Raw genomic sequence first — 19390 nt, forward strand, 5'->3', positions numbered from 1 at the left:
TAACAAAAGTGCCTCTTTAGTGCGTCTAGGCCTCTAACCTCTTTAAGATCTCGCTTGCACCAGTCTACTCTGGAAGAACGCACAGCACGCACACGCTTTTGAAGCACGTGTGCAATCACAGCCTACGATAGCCTAGAAAGTGTCATCATATATTTTTCTTCATGTGTACCCAGAGTAAATATTGTAAAAAATATATTTTTTAAACATACTCATAAAATAAAAACTGTATCTGAATATGATTTGGAATGACAGCGTGTTGAATTAAATTGAACATGACAATGTCTCATTGATAACTTGATTATTTAAATGTAATTAATAAGCAAGTGATTGCACTTTAGAGAATCCCACGCCTGAACCAAAGGTGCATAAAAACTGTGAAAATAAATGCTGCAATCAGGGTCAACTAGACCACTTCATAGACAAAGCCAGGGTGGGTAATTTTCGGGAAATTTTCCTTAATTATTTAGCCTATTATTCGTGGAACCTTTTCTTTAAATATCTATGTATTTAGCTCAAAATGGACAATGATAATGAGTTTAATGATAACATGATGTAGCCTATTCTTGCATTTTGATCACTTCATTTTTCGGTGTTGATTGGCTAAAAAAAGAGTGACATACAAACTCACAACATCGATTTATCAACTACTCATGCTTTAGTGCAAGTGCACTTTACAAAGAAGCTCTTTAAGTTCCTCTTAACAGTCCGTCGAACGACTGTGTTTGGGGAACCTAACCCACTTAACAAGAAAATGTTTGTTGCTTAAGAACCTCGTAAATACACCCGTTAACCCTAAAATCCAACGCTATAGGGAAACCCACCCCTGAAGCTAGACCTGTCAGGCATGCCACAGAATGGCCATGTATTTCTGCTGCAGTTGCTATTTATATGTGAAAAAACGCATAGAGTGGCATTGCTGCAACAGATCAAATCCTCGATTCCTGAATTAAAAATCGTGTTGAGGATGAAGTCCATTGGTCGTGTTAGTCCTGAACATGTTCACTAAGTCAGAATGCATTTGTGCAACCTGATGTGCAATGTGAGCTCCTTGCTCCACTGAACAGCCATGACCCAAAAATGAAAATGAATCCACAAAAAAGAAAAAAATAATCTTATAAATGACCCATGTGAAGTTCTGACCACATTTGACTACCAGTGCATCAGTCCATTCAATACGTCCGTTTAATTGCATTACTGCAAGATCTTTGGTCACAGTTTGGGTTCAGTCTTTAAATGCCATACACAATACAAGGCCAAGCGGCAGGCACAGGTGTCCAGTTCTGATGGATGCTCACGCAGAGTCCTGCAGCTATTTGCTCGCTCGCGCTGCCTCTAAAAATGATACATCACTTAAATTCCGTGGAGGCAGGCCAGAGAGATTCATAGCCTTGGAGAAGGACATGGCTGCTTGATTAATCCTTAACCGTCGCACTTACAAGAAGACTCTTGACACAAGCAACCCTTCAGACATCAATACCCGATGACTGGTAATCCCCCGGGGGCCGTCTGGCCAGTAAACCTGCGCACCCCGAGCCCTGCCCCGGCCTGAAGGCTTTCTGCCATATATCACAGCATTCAGGGAATCCTCACACATTGATTTCAGAGCCAACCACCCCCAAGCCCATGTGTGCATGAATACACGCACACACACTCACGCTCACGCTCACGCACACGCACACGCACACGCGCACGCGCACACACACACACGCAGACACATGCGCACACACACAAACACACATACACAAACAAACACACACACACACTGTCTCACACACACACAGACACACACACACGGATACACACACACATGCACAGACCATAATTCAGCTCTTCTATTCTATTATTGATGAAATGAAAGCAACTGATAATCTTTTAATTAAGAATCGATACGTTGTTGGCAACACAATTTCAGATTAGATAATGACTTTTCCTTAAATGTAAAATTGAGAGCAGCACATTTAGTTTAACCCTGGAGACTGACAGTCTAAAGTATTTTCTCTGATTGTGTTCAGGGCAACATCCATGAATAGTGCTGCTATTATACAAACCCCCCTTTTGAAAGCAAAAACAACAGGTAGCTTCTTGTTTATGTAAGAGCCAAAGTGGGAAACTATCCTCCTGTGTAAAATATTGATGAGAGAATACGAGTCTCCATTAATATTAGCGAGCCTGCCAATCCACATCTCAATCCCTGTCGTTCACTCACTGTCACTCATACATGTTTAAAAAAGCAAGCCAGTCCACTTAAGTGCAGAGTCCCAGAAGGAATAGTCTGTGCATTGCAGTGTTTCTTAATTAATTTTCCTCCTTCATTTGAGAGATCCACATTGTCATGTGGCACGTTCAGTGATGTGGGCATGGACGAGGGAGAGAAAACAAGGGAGCATTCCAATAACCCTACTGTGAAACTTTTGCAGTGGAGCATTTGGAGTGGAACCATACAAAGGCGCTCATGAGTCATCACAAATAAATCTTTTATATCTAAGAAACTAATTTGCCAAAAAATAAGTTTTCGCTTGAAACCCAGTTAAAACAGATCTTAGCCTTGTTCGTCCGAAGTTCAGTAAATGATTTTTTTTTCACGTGTCTCAAATGATATGTTCTGCAGTTCGTCTGATTCAGTCTTAACACCTTAACAGTAAAAATTTGGTTCTGTCAGAAGAGTCGGTATAAATAAAATACGATAGCTTATTTTAACCTCACCGTTTTCCTCAGCTTGTTCCAACTACAATAGCAGAGAGATGAACAAACGAGCAAAGTCTTTCTAAACTTGCCTTCATATCAATTAAATTAAGCAAATTGGAAAGCCTTGGTAATGCATTTAAAGCAGAGGGCATTAATGCCGAGCCCATGCCCTCAGGACACAGCCCAAGTCAAAGGCTACCTCGCAGGAAATTAATTTGACACGGAGACTATAAATGAAAAATCATGAAAAAGGCATATGAAATGCAAACTTGGATTGCAACGGGGGACTTCTACTACATTCAATACTTGGTATTATTACTATTATTATTATTATTGTTATTAAAGATGCATACGGATCTGTACTATATGTTTACCCAGATTAAAGCATAAGGCACACTCTTGTATGTAATGTAAATGTAATGACTCGCTCTTGTTCAGTTTCATCAATATGGGTTTTAGTTCTTTCATCTCCGTGCAGCTATAACGATCTGTTTTTCATTAACTGGATTTCCACCATGACTGCTATGGCCAGTCTCCCTGCTTACAATGGCCAGGGTCACGGTCAGCAGTGCGGTAATGGTGGAAGACCCCTGAAAATGGCACGTAGGCCTGCCTGGCAGCCATTTGCTTTCAGTACAGCACAAAACATACCAGAGCCAAACCCTCCTGCCGTTCAAAATTTTTTAAAAAAGTCAGATTTTATGAAGTCCACAGAGCTTGAAATTGAAAACAATTACTTTAACTATAGTAGATAGAGGTAGATTACAGTCAATAAGGTCTAAGGCAATGTTGATTGTAGATCTCTATGGGCAGAGAAAACCCCTGAGTTGTATGATCACGATTCCTACTTGATAGTAAGTGAATCCCAATGGCCAGCACTGTCATTATAGTAAGCAGATATGTGAACACAGTGAATGAAAGAAGTTCTATAGATTTCTGTAGTGTTTCTATTCTTGTGCCCAAGTGGCACTGGCATCTATACGTTAAAGTTACAATTATTCTTATATTACTTAGCATTGAGTGTATTCCACTGAATTGATAAACATTTCACACAATTTACTGTACATTATATGTTAAGTTTCCTCATGAGTACGAAACATCAAATGACAATATACATAATATTTATAATTCCCCTGTATGTTGATTAGGTTATATGTCGAAAAAGGCAAAGCCTTGAACGCATGCCAATCTAGGCACAGTGCACCACCTGATGGATATAATAAGACGTTGCATTTTAAAAAATATGTATATAAGCATGAATCACGAGTGGGGTACTGGGGGGGGGGAGGGGGCGCCGTGACTTTGGTGGGTTCTGGGGCATGCTCGCCCATGAGAGAATCTTCCCAAAAATCACTTTGAAATGGTTCATTTTGATGACTTCTGAGAGTAGAAAATTACTCAATAATTGCATGGCTGTCATGGGTGCATTTTGCTATTAGACTACAATGTGTAAGTGGCTGGGTAAACACAAAGAACTTTTTTTTTTTTTAAACGAACAAACACAGGCCTGAAATTATAATTTATTTTTACATTTTTTTGAAATGCTCATTTTCTTTGTTTGTTCTTTGTTCTCATGCAATTGTGTTTGAAATAGCCAGCTAGTTAATGTTAGCCAACTCATTTCATCCGACTTAATGTAACAATAGAAATGAAAATGAACATTAAATACCTAATAAACAAATAACTATTTCTGTCTCCATGAGGCTGACCACGGTCCATCTTAATAATGTCTGAGTCATCACATTTATTCAGACGACTTAATAAGCTATGTGACAAATGTGAAGATACAAAGGCATTATGCTACATTACAGAGCAATCAGAGTAAACCAAGGAACAATTACAGTGAGACAAAAATATAAAGCATTAGAGCACACATTAAGTGTATGCTTTCAAATGAAATGCACATACAGCCAGCACAAACAGTGGGGCTTGATGCAGAGTGATATTCAACCACTGCCAGCAGCACACCTCATTCTAATTTTAAGTATGACGACTTCAACCAATTACTCCCTAAGTACTTTGTGCATGCCTGTCTTTGCCTGATTGCATATACATGACTGGATCAGACGCAGATATTTTGCTCCAATCACTGTTGAGGATATTTGCATATAATCGCCTGATAGAAACAGACGAGGCTCTGAATGGGATATGCCATCCACCAAGTTACAGCTAGGCAGAGAATACCCCATACCTATACAGCGCCTAAAGTTTAAAACTTTTCAGGGTCTCCTACAGAAATAACCGCAATGACCACAGACTCTCAGCCCTTAAGAACATTCACTTCTGTGCCTTCTGACCTCATATACACACACAGAATTCAGATACAAGGTCATAGATACAACAAATCAGTGCAAAACTTGGCTGATATAGCATTTTTTTTTCTGCTTCTTTTTCCTGCCAATTTCATCATCACAAATGCTCCAGTCCCACAATCAATACTTCTCCCCATTGCCCATTTAGCACGGTACTCGGATACACAGGCAAAATTAATGGACAGTCACAAAACGGTGCCTTCCCTGCACCGGTAGTCTAAGTTCTTTTAAATAAAGAGAAAATGACAACGTTAAAGAATGTCTTTTTTATTACAAAGGCAAGTCCCATTGTTTGAATCCTTTCAGGAATAATGAAGCCACGCTTGCTTTGATAGAGTTAGCTAACTTGCTAACAGCACCTGCTGTCACTGACTTAGTCGACAGAGCGAGTGTAACAGCGAAGATGGCACCGAAATGAAGCACCAAAATCTGAATTGCAATTTGGTCCGGTAGGTACTTGGTCGTGTGGGAACCGGTGCCATAGTGATACTGGGTATCGGTACCCAACCCTATTCATGACTCAGACAGTTACATGACTACGAGGCCCTAAAACCTCGGACTAGTATTGCAGGCATTGCCCAGCCAGGGGCTTGTTCCGCTACTATTTGAGTCCACAACGTTACACACAGCAATCAAAATGGTCAAGCACACATGCAAGATATATGATGGTCAGTTTGGCTGTTCACGGCCATGTAAGTAAGTAAATGTTTATAACTTTATTTCCTTATGCAATATTGATATTCAAATTGATATTCAGAATGTTCAATACATAGCCTATGTTTAGGGGAAAGTTAGGCTGAGGAAGACATATGGATTTTGTGATGGCAGATTTGTTGATTTTCTTAAAGCAACAACAGTCAATTTCTAGTGTGAACTACTTTTTACCTAGGCTTCTGTAGCTACCTTCCAAATGGCAAGTTTGTAAATGAATGTCAGCTCGTATTATACATGACCTGCCAAACATACAAAAAATTAGTTGGTCTATTGCGTATACAATAACCCAGTGAAAACACTTACAATTATCCATTTAAAACATATGAAAAGCACTTCATGGTAATTCATGGTGAAGAGCAAAAAATATATAACACAGACAGCAATAATTAACTTAATTAATAACAGATACACTTACAATTCACACCCAATTACAATTCACCTCAAAATGCCTCCTAAATACACACCCCTAGTACAGCCAACAATTTATATCATAGACCAAACTCGTCTTTGCCAATCAAAAGCATGCTTTGAACTTGAAGCAGACTTTAAGATGCATGCTGACAACTGGCAAATCCCAGACAGATCTGGAATCCCCCCCACCCCCCACCCCCTTCAGCATAACAACAGTCGCTTTGTTCAGGCGTGTGCACTCCTTTTAATGTGAATCAATCCATTTTCTTTTACAGAACTGCGTCTCTAAACAAGCTGGATGGCTTTCCCTATTTCTGTTAACAAGGGGAACAGTGCTCCCCCGCGTTTAAGGACGATTCCCCTTTAAGTACCGCCTTTAAGCATTTATAAGACTTAATCCATCTGTAATGCCATTAAGTCATTCCTCATTTTCAAAAGCATTACCGGGGCCTAAAATTTTGATAGTGAAATCCATATGGTGCTTTTTTTAATCAATGTGATGGTGCCAGAGCTCCTATTAAGATTAATCTAGAAAACGTCATGATGAATCGTTCCCCTTTAACTGAATTTGTCCATGAAGACTAAACCTGCCACGTGTTTGTCATGGATGAATAATACCCAGAAAACCTTGCAGAGGCAGTTTAATTCTACTCTCGTTTGCTGTGAAACAAAGTGAAAGACGTTTAAAACGGTAGAACGTAACAAGTTTGGGGAAAAAGCCAACAACAATTCTGGCTGTTAGATGAATGACATGGCCAAGGCTGTTAGCAGCTACAACCTGAACCCTGGGCACAGTACTGCCAAGCTCAGTCAGCCACAGACAAACAGCATAAAGGGGAACAAAAACATGTAGGCCTAACAGTGCAAAACTGGCACACACATACACAGGCACACACAAACACACACACGTATGCACACCTACAGGCACACACACACACACACACACGCAGGCACGCACACACACGCACGCACACACACACGTACACAGTGTGTGTGTGTTTCATACTCACATGCAATTTACTCAACGGATTATTCAAATAGTCTATACAGTATTTAAACACTTTGCTAGTGCTGCCACATGACCATTATAAATGCTGCACAAATAAACATAGGTTTGTAATTCTAAGACCATTTTTGTTTTTGTTGTATTTAGATGTCCTAGGAAAGAGTACGTAAGCATAACATGCGAGTATGGTGGGTTAACTTCCTATAAAACGGCTAAAATGTTAATAAGATACATGCAAATATACATACGTACATGACAAATAAATCATAATTTTGAACCGTTTAATTGACATAGGACTATATCCTAAGTCTTTCCGAAAACAGATTGGTTGTTTCTAAAATAACTGCCGATTTTATTTTACTGTACAAAAGCAGTTACTGTAATCATAAGTAGTATGCAATTATGCAAATTAAGCAGTCAACCATAAATGCCAGTTAAATAGGTTTTTTTAATTGTTTTGATATGCTATGATGAGCACTAATTGCACTATGAAAGCTTGAACTTATTATTATTAAGCCTGGACATGGCCCAGTACTGGACTTTATTGACATCATGGACAATTTTAGTAAAGCTCATCATGCGTCATGCTTTAATGACAGGCAAACAAGAAAAATGAATTTTTTCTTCGAAGCTTCCGTGCACATACACAGATATATGAATTATTTCCAACCATTTTGTTTTTAAAGGAAAATGATTCATGATGATGTCGAACGGTGTGGCCTGGTATTGAAACAACACCGACTGAAAATAAAGGGATTGTCATACATTTGAACAATTTTACATTTGAATACTTTTCATTTATTTAGAAGATTCCTATTCTGTTTTATGATGAAACATAACTTTGAAATATCGCTTATGCTGTACGTTGTGACGCGGAAAGTGACGCTAATCTTATGTAAGTGGAAGGGACATACTGTACACAATGCACCTATGCTCATCCTTCGCAAATTTTGCATTGTAATGACAGTCCATATACAAAACTCATTTTTAATGTATGAGGGCTAGAGAGAGATTGACAGCGGCTTTCGAATTGTACTATACGGGTACCCCAAGGCTCTGTTTAGCATTATAACAGAAATATAACATTCACTGAGTTTATTCCCTATGAATAAATGGCACAGGGACACGTCAGACTCGCCGTTGACAATACCAGGCTATACCTACTGCACACAAGAATCATAATCCACTTAAAGTTCCCAGCAGTCCGTATTTTAATGAAGTTAAGACCTGATATAACAGAGTTGGTGATGGAGTGAAAACGTGACACCCATAAAAGTGGTCGACCACAAGGGAGAAGCAAAAACTGCTGAACCACACACAGCTCTCATACGCACCCAAATGGCTCTTTTAATGCAGGAGCTGTGTAACGTTTTAGTGCAATGTACGGAGGCTTCTGTAGTCTCACTTCAGCCCGGAAAGTGCTGAGTCACTGCAAATCTAATTTACTTTAGATGGATCTATAAGCATGGTCTTGGCTCTCTAATGAGATCCTAGGTTTTTGGGGGCTGATTTGGAAATTAAATAGCTAAACGGCCATTTTATGGCACGTACATATACACAGAGCAGACCTTTCTTTAGGTTTCCTAACGTCATCTCTAATAGAATCGGTCTGCCGTAATTCTGACGGTGAATGAAATATGGTCAACAGCAAAATGTAATTTCAGTTATTTTCAAAAGATTTTTTTTTTGTTCTTTCAGTATGTCTGTAAACTGAGAAACATTTGTAAAAATTTAACTTACGACGTTATAGTCTTTCCATCCACCCTCTGTCATTTACTTAATTAGAAAACAAATTCCATTCTTGCCACCCAATTAATCGCAAACACTTTAGTGCAACCAGCCCATTGAGAATGCAGGTGTTTTTCTGTGGAGGCTGAATGGGGAGTTTTGTTATGGGTCGCTGCAGGTGAACCGGGAGGCAGGAGCTGCTGCACTGTCTGTAAAGCTGTGCCCCCACCCCCCACCCACCCTACTCTGTTTGTTTGTGTGAGCCATTTCCTGTATTCAGTAGAAGCTGTCAGTCAACTGCTTGGGTTTTCCAGATCTATTTGCAATGCATTTTAATCTGCCTTGTTTACATGGAGACATGATGGTAAAGGGATACTGCAGAGAATCAAGAAATATTTCCATAGAAAGCAGATTCTTTTAAACTGTTTTCTTTCCCCCCCAAGGGCTTACAGTTTGCATGTTGTGTGGGCTATTTAAAATGGGTAGGGGAAAAAATTTAGGAGAAGAAAAAAAAACACTGCCAGAAGACTGTTCATGGGCAGACATTAAGCCCAATTAATTTTGTTGCTAGGGGGGAAAAGATTTATGGAAATGACATGTGGTTAGGCATCGTTCCAAAATGCAGTTGGGTGGACATTGGTTGAATTTAAATTAGACTTTAATCTAACATTTTACAAATCCCGCAGCAGTAGCACACAATCCTGTATTTGTTTTCTATTTGCATCTTCTAAGCCACAGATATGCATGTTATTTCACTTTTTTTTCTGAAAGCATTCTTGTCGAGGTTTAATCTTTCACCCGCAGCAAGTTTATAATCAGAACGTAAACAGAATCATACTTTTCAGAGGTACCGAAGCAAATAAAAATATCTGCAAATAAAGAAATAACCCTTGCTGAACAAAAGTATTATGCATATTGCAGGTACTCCAAATGAAGGCCTCAGACATAACTAGTCTGGCGCTTTTTTTCAGAGCTGTCCTTCTGGAGTTTAATTGGGTCACGACAAGCTATGAAGCTTCACATTTGAGGAATCCATATCGCTAATATGGCTGGAATTACTTTTATATGGACTTATATAAACATGCACACAAGTTTTTTTTTTCTCTCTCTCTCTCTCTCACACACACACACATATTGAAATGGTGATGACACTTTTTAGCCATAATACTTTTATTTGTTATTAATAGTTATTTTTCCCTCTTGTTGCGAAGCAGCACTGTTAAATGTTATCTTGGAAAGGCACAATATCACAAGCTCAAAAGATCCTTTCATTGACCTGCTAGGATGAACAGTGCTTCACTCTTAATTTTTATTTTTATTTTCAGCAGCTGAAGAATGAAATTGACAGCACCATGTTTTACCTCAGGGGCTTTCTGGAAGGACAGTAGCATGAGAAAGGGGATCCATCTATCAGCAGGATCTAGAGAGAACCCCCTGAGATGAAAAATAAGTGTGCTGTTCTTCCCCTGGATCAGATGGAAATAAATGATGGGAAAACTTTCTCTCCTTCTGAAGGTGGTATTTTGTGAATGAGCTGGTACACCTCAGTGTTATCCATAAAGCTCAAAGTCTCTGTGTCCAGGGAGTGGGTTACCAACTGGAGTACGTATGAACATCTCATGCGGAGTGCATTTAACGCTCTGGGGTCGCAAGGAAGATCAGAGCAAAGCACACAAAGCTTAAGTCTGTCAATGAACTGGAATGAAGTGATGACTGGCGTTGATTACCTCCTGAACTCCTCTGCATCCATCTTCAAGGGATTAAAGCGATGACAAATTAACAGTGTCAATCATGCAGGTCTACAGAGTGAGAGAGAGAGAGAGGGATAGAGACAGGGAGACAGAGATACAGAGAGAGACAGAGAGAGATGTGATCTGTGTATGTGTGAGAGAGATTAGCAGCATTCTAGGTTATTATGTATATTGTATTGCGTTATCTATTTTCTTTACAGGCCATTCTGCATGTTTTTGTTTTGAGTCCCTCATGAATTAGATTTCTTCGGCAATGAGAGCCATAAAACCAAGAAATGACATGCACATTTAAAAGACATTTATATGCTAGAAATACTTCAGTTGAATGTATCCTATTTGTTTTCAGTTTCCTGCATAAAAATATCCAAATGGAGCAGTTATATTAATTTGATTATATTGTGGAGTTGTTTTCCCTCTATCTCTGAGTCTTATTTTTATTTGAACAAGGAATATTCTACATTTTGTAATGGAATTTAAATTTATCAGTCATGCTCATGACTGCTCATATCTCAAAAGTAGATGGAATTGTGTTGAAACTGAAAAAGTACCCCGTGGATTCAAGATAATTCCAATCCTGCAAGCGGGAGTTCACAGATAACCTCAGCTGGCTTTGGATCTCTGGATCTCTCTAAGGCTATAGTTTAGCTCTGCTGCAATGTGACAGACATGGTGTATTTACTTAAGCTGCAAACACCAAATACAAACAAATGTTACAATTCAAGGCCAAGTAGACTAAATAAACTCAGGGGTATTCAGGCCCCAGTGTGGCATAATGGGCTAGGACTAGGAACTGAAAACTTCAAAATTCCAGACCTATGTGCATTGGATGCTGCACACTTGCTAAAGTTATATACAGTATACACCATTAACTACTCCGGTCAAAATGGACTCTACGTAAAATACAAGTCATTACAAGTTACAAGTTCATTTTTAAGTGAAAATTATGATCCAAGGAGTGGTAGATAACACCAAACAGACAGGTTTTCCACACACTGACTGCTGTGTAATGTAACACAGCATGCTGGTATGAGCAGTATAGCAATAATGCATGTACTGTAGTTCTAAAAGGTACAGCGCAAGGCTAATATTAAATGATACTAACAATTCAATCATGCATAAAGCGTCTTTTCTGTGCCTTGATGTACCAGTGGTGAAGCTGTAAGTTAGCAATAAATTGCCTGTGAGGTGTCACGCGTCATGCTGTTCGGTCCTGTGCCCTTCCCTCCGGCTGCCAGCTGTCAAACAATTGTGCTCCAGGCAGAAGGCTCTCGACTCAGAACTGCTCCTCTCGTCAGAGTCAGCCGTGTCCCGCCGAGCTACCCTCACAAAAACGATTATCCGCCGAGGCGCTGCTCCAGGAAGACCTCACAGCCTTCCTGTCCTTCTCTTTCTCCGGATAAGGAAAACAGCCAAGACTCCTTTGCAATTTTACACTGCACGTCTGATCGGCATGTCTCACCGTGTACGTTCACGGACGTAGGAAAGAAAATCAAATATAACCTCGATAAAATATTTGGTGCATCAACACATTCAAAATTCGGGCACCACAGTTTCACATAAATGAACCGAATGAAATCGACAACATAAAAAATACGAAAAGACCAAACGGACTGACCAGTTAATTGGAGAGTAGAACATTAATTCATTGTCCGTACAAAACTCAAATTGTAGCCATTCCTTGGAAAGGTTAAACTGGTGCTAGCTTGATGAACAGTTTTCCTGCTTTAACCCAGGGTATGTCAGCTTCATTAGGTGTAGCTCATTATAGAAGCTGATCTTAATTACACCGTCTCACCCTTCCTCAGTAACAGGCTACTCTCTTTCAGTTAACACACACCTTATTGATGCGATCTGCCCGTAAAACAGCTCAGAGCCATTGCCAGTAAATCCTAATGGAAACTCTGTTTAGGAGAACTCACGGATAAGTGGTGGTATTCTCCCTGCAGTGCACGGCTGTGAGGTTATAGATATTTCGGTATCGGAGAAAGAACTCATCACTTGTTGATGCTGTGTGACATTTTAATATACTGCGCCAGACACTGTTTTCAACTTATTGGAAATCTTGCCTCGTAACCAGGGCGATAAAATTGAAGATTGATCATAAGGACTGCACCTGTGCAGGGGCCAGCTCGACCAGCCGCGATCAAAGTGTCTCCAATTTTCTCCTCAACAATGACAGCATTATAATGCTTCTTCTGAAGCTGTCCGTCTGCATTTTATTTATGAATACCTGCTGGGTCAGGACAGCACCTGTCTGGAACCATTATACACCGGTTTTCCACCAATGAGCACAAGTGGAAACTCCAGGTTCAGAAAGTAAAAGTCCTCCCCCAGTATTTTGTTCCAACCACCTGGATTTGCTAATTAGCACAATTCTTCTGCCAGGAGGCAGAACTAATTAGTGAAATCCACTGGCTGAGTGGGTAGAAGAAACACATGGCAGGACTTCTACTTTCTGACTCCTGGACTTTGCACCTCTACCAATAAGCAACAAGTAAGGGATGCTGGGAACATACTTTTATTTCAGAATATTCCTGAACCCTTACTGAATACTTTGCACAAAGATGTAGCTGCACCCACAATTAACTTAATTTGCACATAATGTCGTTGCTCTTCTTTAGTAGATTGCAAAGCATTGGTTTTAACCACATTAACTACAATGAAAACAGATGGAAAGTAAAGATCAAAGAAATAAATCAGATCTCTGCACCATAATCATAACTGAAATTAAACCCAGTGTCTTTGTTATAATTAAACTAATTTACTGTGGATTTCCACACAGCTCATTTTACCCCTTTCAACACAATCAATTAAAACTGATTGTGCGCGCGTGTGTGTGTGTGCGTATACCCTTTTCTTTTCTTTTTTAGGTATACACAAAATTTGGGAAATGCTACACTTTCAATGGGAACAGGACGACATCCAGAAAGACCAAGCAGGGAGGCATGGGAAATGGACTTGAAATAATGCTGGATATCCAGCAGGACGAATATCTGCCCATCTGGAAAGAGACAAGTAAGCCACCCCAACACCTCTATCGTTTTATTTAAATGTCCAGAATCCATTTTGATCCCAGTTCTTTCTTTTTTTTTGTTTTTTTCGGAATCACGCCAGGTTTGTTGTTGCAGTATCCTACTGTAAATTTACAAAAGTGAACGCTTAGAAACAAATGCTTTTGCAAAGCACTCTGCTTCTTGCTTTTTTTAATTCCACAGTCTACTAACAGAGCTCTACCAGGCTATGTGTCAGGGGAGTACCTTTCACATGCGCCCCCCCCCCCCCCCCTTCTTTTCACTGATTCAATGCCTTCCTACCAGTGTGGCACTGTCAATCAACCACCAACCTGTGGAGCTGCCCACCCCAGTCAGCATTAGCACAGTTATGGTTCAGAACCAGACCACAGGACGTACCAAACCCTGACACCCAGGGTCTTAGCAGGACAAGTCACCCGGCAACTACGTACTCGTTACGTCAAAAAGAAGTTCATGAGCAGAGCTGGTGATTGATGTTTTGGGGATTAGCCTCAGAGTACATGTTTATAAACGTCCTCTCGTGTTCCTCATCTGAAAGATGTGACATCACTGGAGGCGGGAATCCGAGTGCAGATCCACAGCCAGGAGGAGCCCCCCTACATCCACCAGCTGGGGTTCGGGGTCTCTCCGGGGTTCCAGACCTTCGTCTCGTGCCAGGAGCAGAGGGTAAGCCCCCGCCGCGCCCCCTAATTGCCACCCACCCCCCACCCTCACCGCGCCTCCGGGGGGCTCGGCTCTGACGCTCGGCTGCCTCCCCCCCCCAGCTGACCTACCTGCCCCAGCCCTGGGGCCACTGCCGGGACGGGGCGGACCCGCTGATCCCCGGGTACGACACCTACAGCGTGAGCGCGTGCCGGCTACAGTGCGAGACCAGCGCCGTGGTGCGGGAGTGCGACTGCAGGATGGTCCACATGCCCGGTGCGTGCCCCTCCCTCCCCCCCTCTCGCTCGCCCGCCCGCCCGCCCACCTCCCTCACTCACTCGCGTCAGTCACATGTCCATCACCGACTCATTCGCCCGCTCCTTTCGCTCCTAATGGGCGCGCGCCCGTCCGTCTCTGGGATTTATTCGCCGTTCCCTCTTCGCCACGCCGTCGATGCGTCCCTGTCAGTCACGCGCCCGTCTCTGTGATTTACCCGCGCGTTACTGTCACTCACCGTCAGAACGTACCTGCCAGTCACGTACCGGTCCCTGTGGCTCATCATATGTTCCTGTCCGCCATTATTAGGTATCTGTCAGTCATGCGCTTCTCTCTGTATCGCACCTGGCTGTTCCACTCTCTCATCACTGTGTCCATGTCAATTACTTACATTTCCTGTTGAATTACATTCCAGTGCAGGTCATGGCTCAACACGATTAAAATATTTAGGATATTTTTTAGTATTTTTCATGTGCCAGTAAGTCCCTAGACTAATCATACTGTGTTATTAAATTTGCATGTGTACATCATGAATTGAAAAAGAAAGTTTGAATTTCTCTCTGATCGCCTTCATTTTACATTTTTGTTTCAGGAACTGCCCCTATCTGTCCTCCCAACAAAATCAAGTGTGTAGACAGGGCTCTAGGTAAGATATTTCTGCATTTCTTACGAACACAACAAATATATAGATATATTTTTAATGACAAAATATTAAAAGCAAAGAAATGAACAATACAGTGACATGAAAAAGTATTTGCCCCTTCCCGATTCACTGCTCAGACAATGTGTATAGAGGTTGTCAGGAGGTGGCAAGGAACAGGAGTTCTTCATTTGGCAGCCAGCTCATTCTACTTCTGATCAGATGTCTTTAGCATGGGCTGACTGGGAAGTACACTCCCACCCTTACTTGCTCACTGCTTTCTATTCCCTGTATTGTTTGTGCTTCAAGTATGATGCATTCTGCTTCTATCCTTTCATTGCATAAAATGCTACATTGAAGCAATATATGCCTTGACTGTGTTGTAGGCTTGATGTGCTACTAGATAACCTTTATCTCCAGCCTTTAGGATAACTGTAAAATAATGTTTATAATGGGATGTGCAAAGTTAAGTAAATTTATGATCTTCATTTGTAATAAAGCATAAATTTAATAATCTTTTCAGAACGATCACGAACCCCATTTAACGGGTGGCTGAACTAAGTCTAGATAAATCTCTCTATTTACATAATCAGAATACATTTTCTCCATGTGGGAAGTATTAACTTGGAGGTTCTTTTTTGAATGAAAAGTTGTGTCATCTACTGAAATGTATATTTTTTTCCCATCACTTTGAGAATAGGCCTTTATCTGCCCTCTGCATACAGATAACTTCATTATGGCTCCTATAACCATGCAATTCACATCTGATTCCCATGATCAGATTGTAGACTCCGTCTTTGTATTTTTCCAACAGTACAAGCAATGGGAAAATCCCCAGAGAGAGAGAAAGAGATTGTGTGTGCGTTTGTGCATGTGTGAGTGTGTATGTGTGTGTGTGTGTGTGTGTGTAAGACATAAAGAGAGAGAATGTGAATGAAAGTGTGTGCAGGAGGAAAATTGTGTGAGCTTTTAAGCTTTTTGCATAAGAAACAGTCTGTGTGTCGGTTCTTTTAATATTCTCGTGGGACGATATTAAAAGAATACCATAAGAAGACCACGCTTTGAAAATTACTTTCTGTAGCAAAAAAAAAAAAAAAAAAAATCTTTCTAAAAATCAATCCCAGCCCGTTTGGCTAGCTGGCAGGGGTTAAGCTTGGGTACACTTCCAGTGTATTCTCATTTGTTCTAGAGCGCCCAAGAGAACAGAGTTTCACACAGCAGAAGGCCGGCATTAAATCATGTCTACAGACTCAGCGCGCCGCACTGTAGGCCCTTTTGTGTGTTCTGGATTTATGGGGCACTAATCCCTCTGGTGTAACCAATTTCTGACCCTTGGGTCTGTTTGGCAGCGGTGTTCCTAAAGAGCGCGGGGGAAAGCTGCATCTGTGAGACGCCCTGCAAGCTGACCCGCTACGGCAAAGAGCTCTCCATGGTGAAGATCCCCAGCAAGGGTTCGGCACGCTACCTCTCCAGGAAGTACAGCAAGTCGGAGGAATACATCAGGTGAACGCGCACAGAGGAAGTGATGTCGTGCTGTTAGCTGTTGCGAACATACTGTGACTGAGATTGAGAAATATCAGTGTTGGGGGAAAAAAAAGCTGCATCTCTATCAAAACACTATATGACCAAACGTATCTGGGCCCCTTGGTTCCAGTGAAGGCTAATCTTAATGCTACAGCATACAATCACATTCTAGATGATTCTGTGCTGCCCCAACAGTTTGGGGAAGGCCCTTTCCTGTTTCGGCATGACAATGTTCCCGGGCACATAGCGAGGTCCATGTAGAAATGGTTTTGTCGAGAAAGATGCAGCAATGCTCCAACATCTTCTGTGGATTTTCCCACACAGTAAAATGTCCAATGTTGATTCAACTCTGTTAACAGAGTACATGAAATATGAGTGCAATAGGGACCATATGTACTCTGTAAGAGTTAACACTGGACTCTTTACTGTGCAGTTAGGCAAAAGCTATATCGTTGCAGTGTACAAAACCATTTACATCTGTATGTAGCAAACGTTCTGCTTCTGCCAGAGGCAATTTAACGCATCCAGAAGCTGGTGCAGATATATATGAATCATATTAGATATGAGAGATGCAGTTAGTATTTAACAGTTCGACTTTTTATTTGAGGGTGAAAAAATACCATTAAGCATAAAATTACACATCAGATACTGTATGTTCGTAAAATTACTTACTTCCCCACACATGCACCCATACAAGCACCCACACAAGCACACACACACACACACACACACACACACACACCCACCATCAAGCAGTGTTATCTGGACCTCAGGGTTGTGAGTGTGGTCTGAATATTAATATTTAAAGACTTTAGAAGCTGAAAAGGTTGAGAGGGGTTATGCAATGAAAAGCACATTTGAAGGATGAAAGCGTGAAAGCATTCCAGGTCAAGCTTTCCCTCCTCTACTCAAGTAATTCTCTGTAACGACATTTGATCTCCCTGTGGAAGTCCAATATATCGTCTATCATACCAGACAAAACAAAAATGTTGCACTGGTTTGTGGAAAATGTCTCTAAACATGTTTCTCTGTTCTTCTTTCATAATACGTTTTATTAAATATTGTATTCATAATTGATGATATTAATATCAATTTGCAATGGGGTTGTAGTTGGTCAGCTGTCTGATTATTATGCTCAATGTTTTTTTTCCCCAATTGCAGGGACAATTTTCTTGTCTTGGACATTTTCTTTGAAGCCCTTAATTTCGAGACCATAGAACAAAAGAGAGCGTATGACGTGGCAGGATTATTAGGTGGGTCTGTTTCCATATCGGTTGTGCTATTGAAATGCAGTGCGTGTCTTCAGGAAATAATACGAGTTAATGAGACTGCAGAGAGAGATTTTTCTCAGTATAGAGCAGGGGTGGCCAGTCATGGTCCTGGAAAGCCACAGGTTCTGACGTCAGCAACCAATTTAGAATCGAAAAAACCAGGTGAGGTCACGGCGCGATCAACCGTTTTAATTAGGCAATTAGCCACTGAGTAAAAAAATGAAAATCAGTATACCCTGCCACCTTCCAGGACCAGGGCTGGGGACCCCTAGTATAGAGGCTAAACGAGAATCCCGTCCACAGCACACTGACTCTGTTCTCTTTTAAGGGGACATCGGGGGCCAGATGGGGCTGTTCATCGGAGCCAGCATTCTGACGGTCCTAGAAATACTCGACTTTATCTACGAGGTACTTTCATGTTTTTTGGTTATTTTTTTAAATACGTAAATACGTACAGAAAGCATTTATTCACATGGAAAGATGGCCCCAAAAAAGCTGCCTCCCAGACAGGTCAGCTTTCATCTCCGCCGAATCATCTCGGGCGAGGCGCCGACGCATCCGTCTTTCTGGGTTCGTAACCCCGTTCCGCGAGCCGCTCCGGCTAGGCCGCGAGCACCGCGCAGTACACAGCTAACGCGCTAAACGCGTAGCGGCATGCAAATCCGCTCTGAGCTCCCGCGGCTCTTTTGTGTGGGTAATTGTCTTCCCGCTGACCCAGGTCGTCAAGCGTAGGCTGCAGCGTCTGCTGAGGCCGCAGAAGGAGGAGAAGAAGAAGCAGACGGGCATCGTGGCCACGGTGGGCCTGGACGATCTGAAAGCCAAGGTGAGCCGCTAAGGAGACATAGCGGCAGGCATCGCTATGCGAATGCAGAAACATAGAGTCTTTTCCCCCCTTGGAAGTGGAAAACAACATCATATTGAGAATCACTGAAAATCAATCACTGGTTATTATTTTCATTGCCTGGCAGCAACCGATATTGCTTTCGGTTTTGTGCAATATGCCGTTGAATTTCTCACAGCAAAGTACGGTCTTCAGTAATACCAGAGATATAGTAAATCTTTTGAGGATCTGGTTGAAACAATGAGATGGAGTTGGCCCAGTGAAATAGATCCAGGTGTTTGATGTTCTCTGTGGATTATGTCAAGAAGGATTACTGTTTGTATTGCCCAGAAGTCATAGTTTATTTAATTTTTTTTTATTTTTTTGCTGTGTAAGCAAATGTGTTCCCTCTGCAATTCTGACACTGTAATCTATCCTGTATTTTCATGCAGGACGTGCATTGTACGTTAGGATTGATGAGCATTCACAAAGTATTATATAGATTATATAGAAATACTGTATATAGATTCTCGATTTACATATACAATATGCTGTAATGTAGCAAATAAGTATGCAAG

General features: G+C 41.3%; 2 protein-coding genes across 2 annotated transcripts in view; one reads left to right on the top strand and one right to left on the bottom strand.

The window, feature by feature from the left end:
• Window positions 1–19390, bottom strand: part of LOC135241169 (protein FEV-like) — a 270601-nt gene that overhangs the window by 110310 nt on the left and 140901 nt on the right. The gene's annotated exons all lie outside the window — the stretch shown is intronic.
• The window catches only part of asic4a (acid-sensing (proton-gated) ion channel family member 4a), a 76949-nt gene that overhangs the window by 52390 nt on the left and 5169 nt on the right, over window positions 1–19390 (top strand). The window contains exons 2-9 of the mRNA XM_064311325.1: window positions 13478–13622; window positions 14178–14305; window positions 14404–14557; window positions 15150–15203; window positions 16547–16700; window positions 17883–17974; window positions 18321–18400; window positions 18711–18815. Coding sequence (XP_064167395.1) covers window positions 13478–13622; window positions 14178–14305; window positions 14404–14557; window positions 15150–15203; window positions 16547–16700; window positions 17883–17974; window positions 18321–18400; window positions 18711–18815 — 912 coding nt within the window. The remainder of the gene's footprint in view (window positions 1–13477; window positions 13623–14177; window positions 14306–14403; window positions 14558–15149; window positions 15204–16546; window positions 16701–17882; window positions 17975–18320; window positions 18401–18710; window positions 18816–19390) is intronic.

This window comes from Anguilla rostrata, chromosome 15, assembly GCF_018555375.3.
Source record: "Anguilla rostrata isolate EN2019 chromosome 15, ASM1855537v3, whole genome shotgun sequence".
Taxonomy (NCBI): domain Eukaryota; kingdom Metazoa; phylum Chordata; class Actinopteri; order Anguilliformes; family Anguillidae; genus Anguilla; species Anguilla rostrata.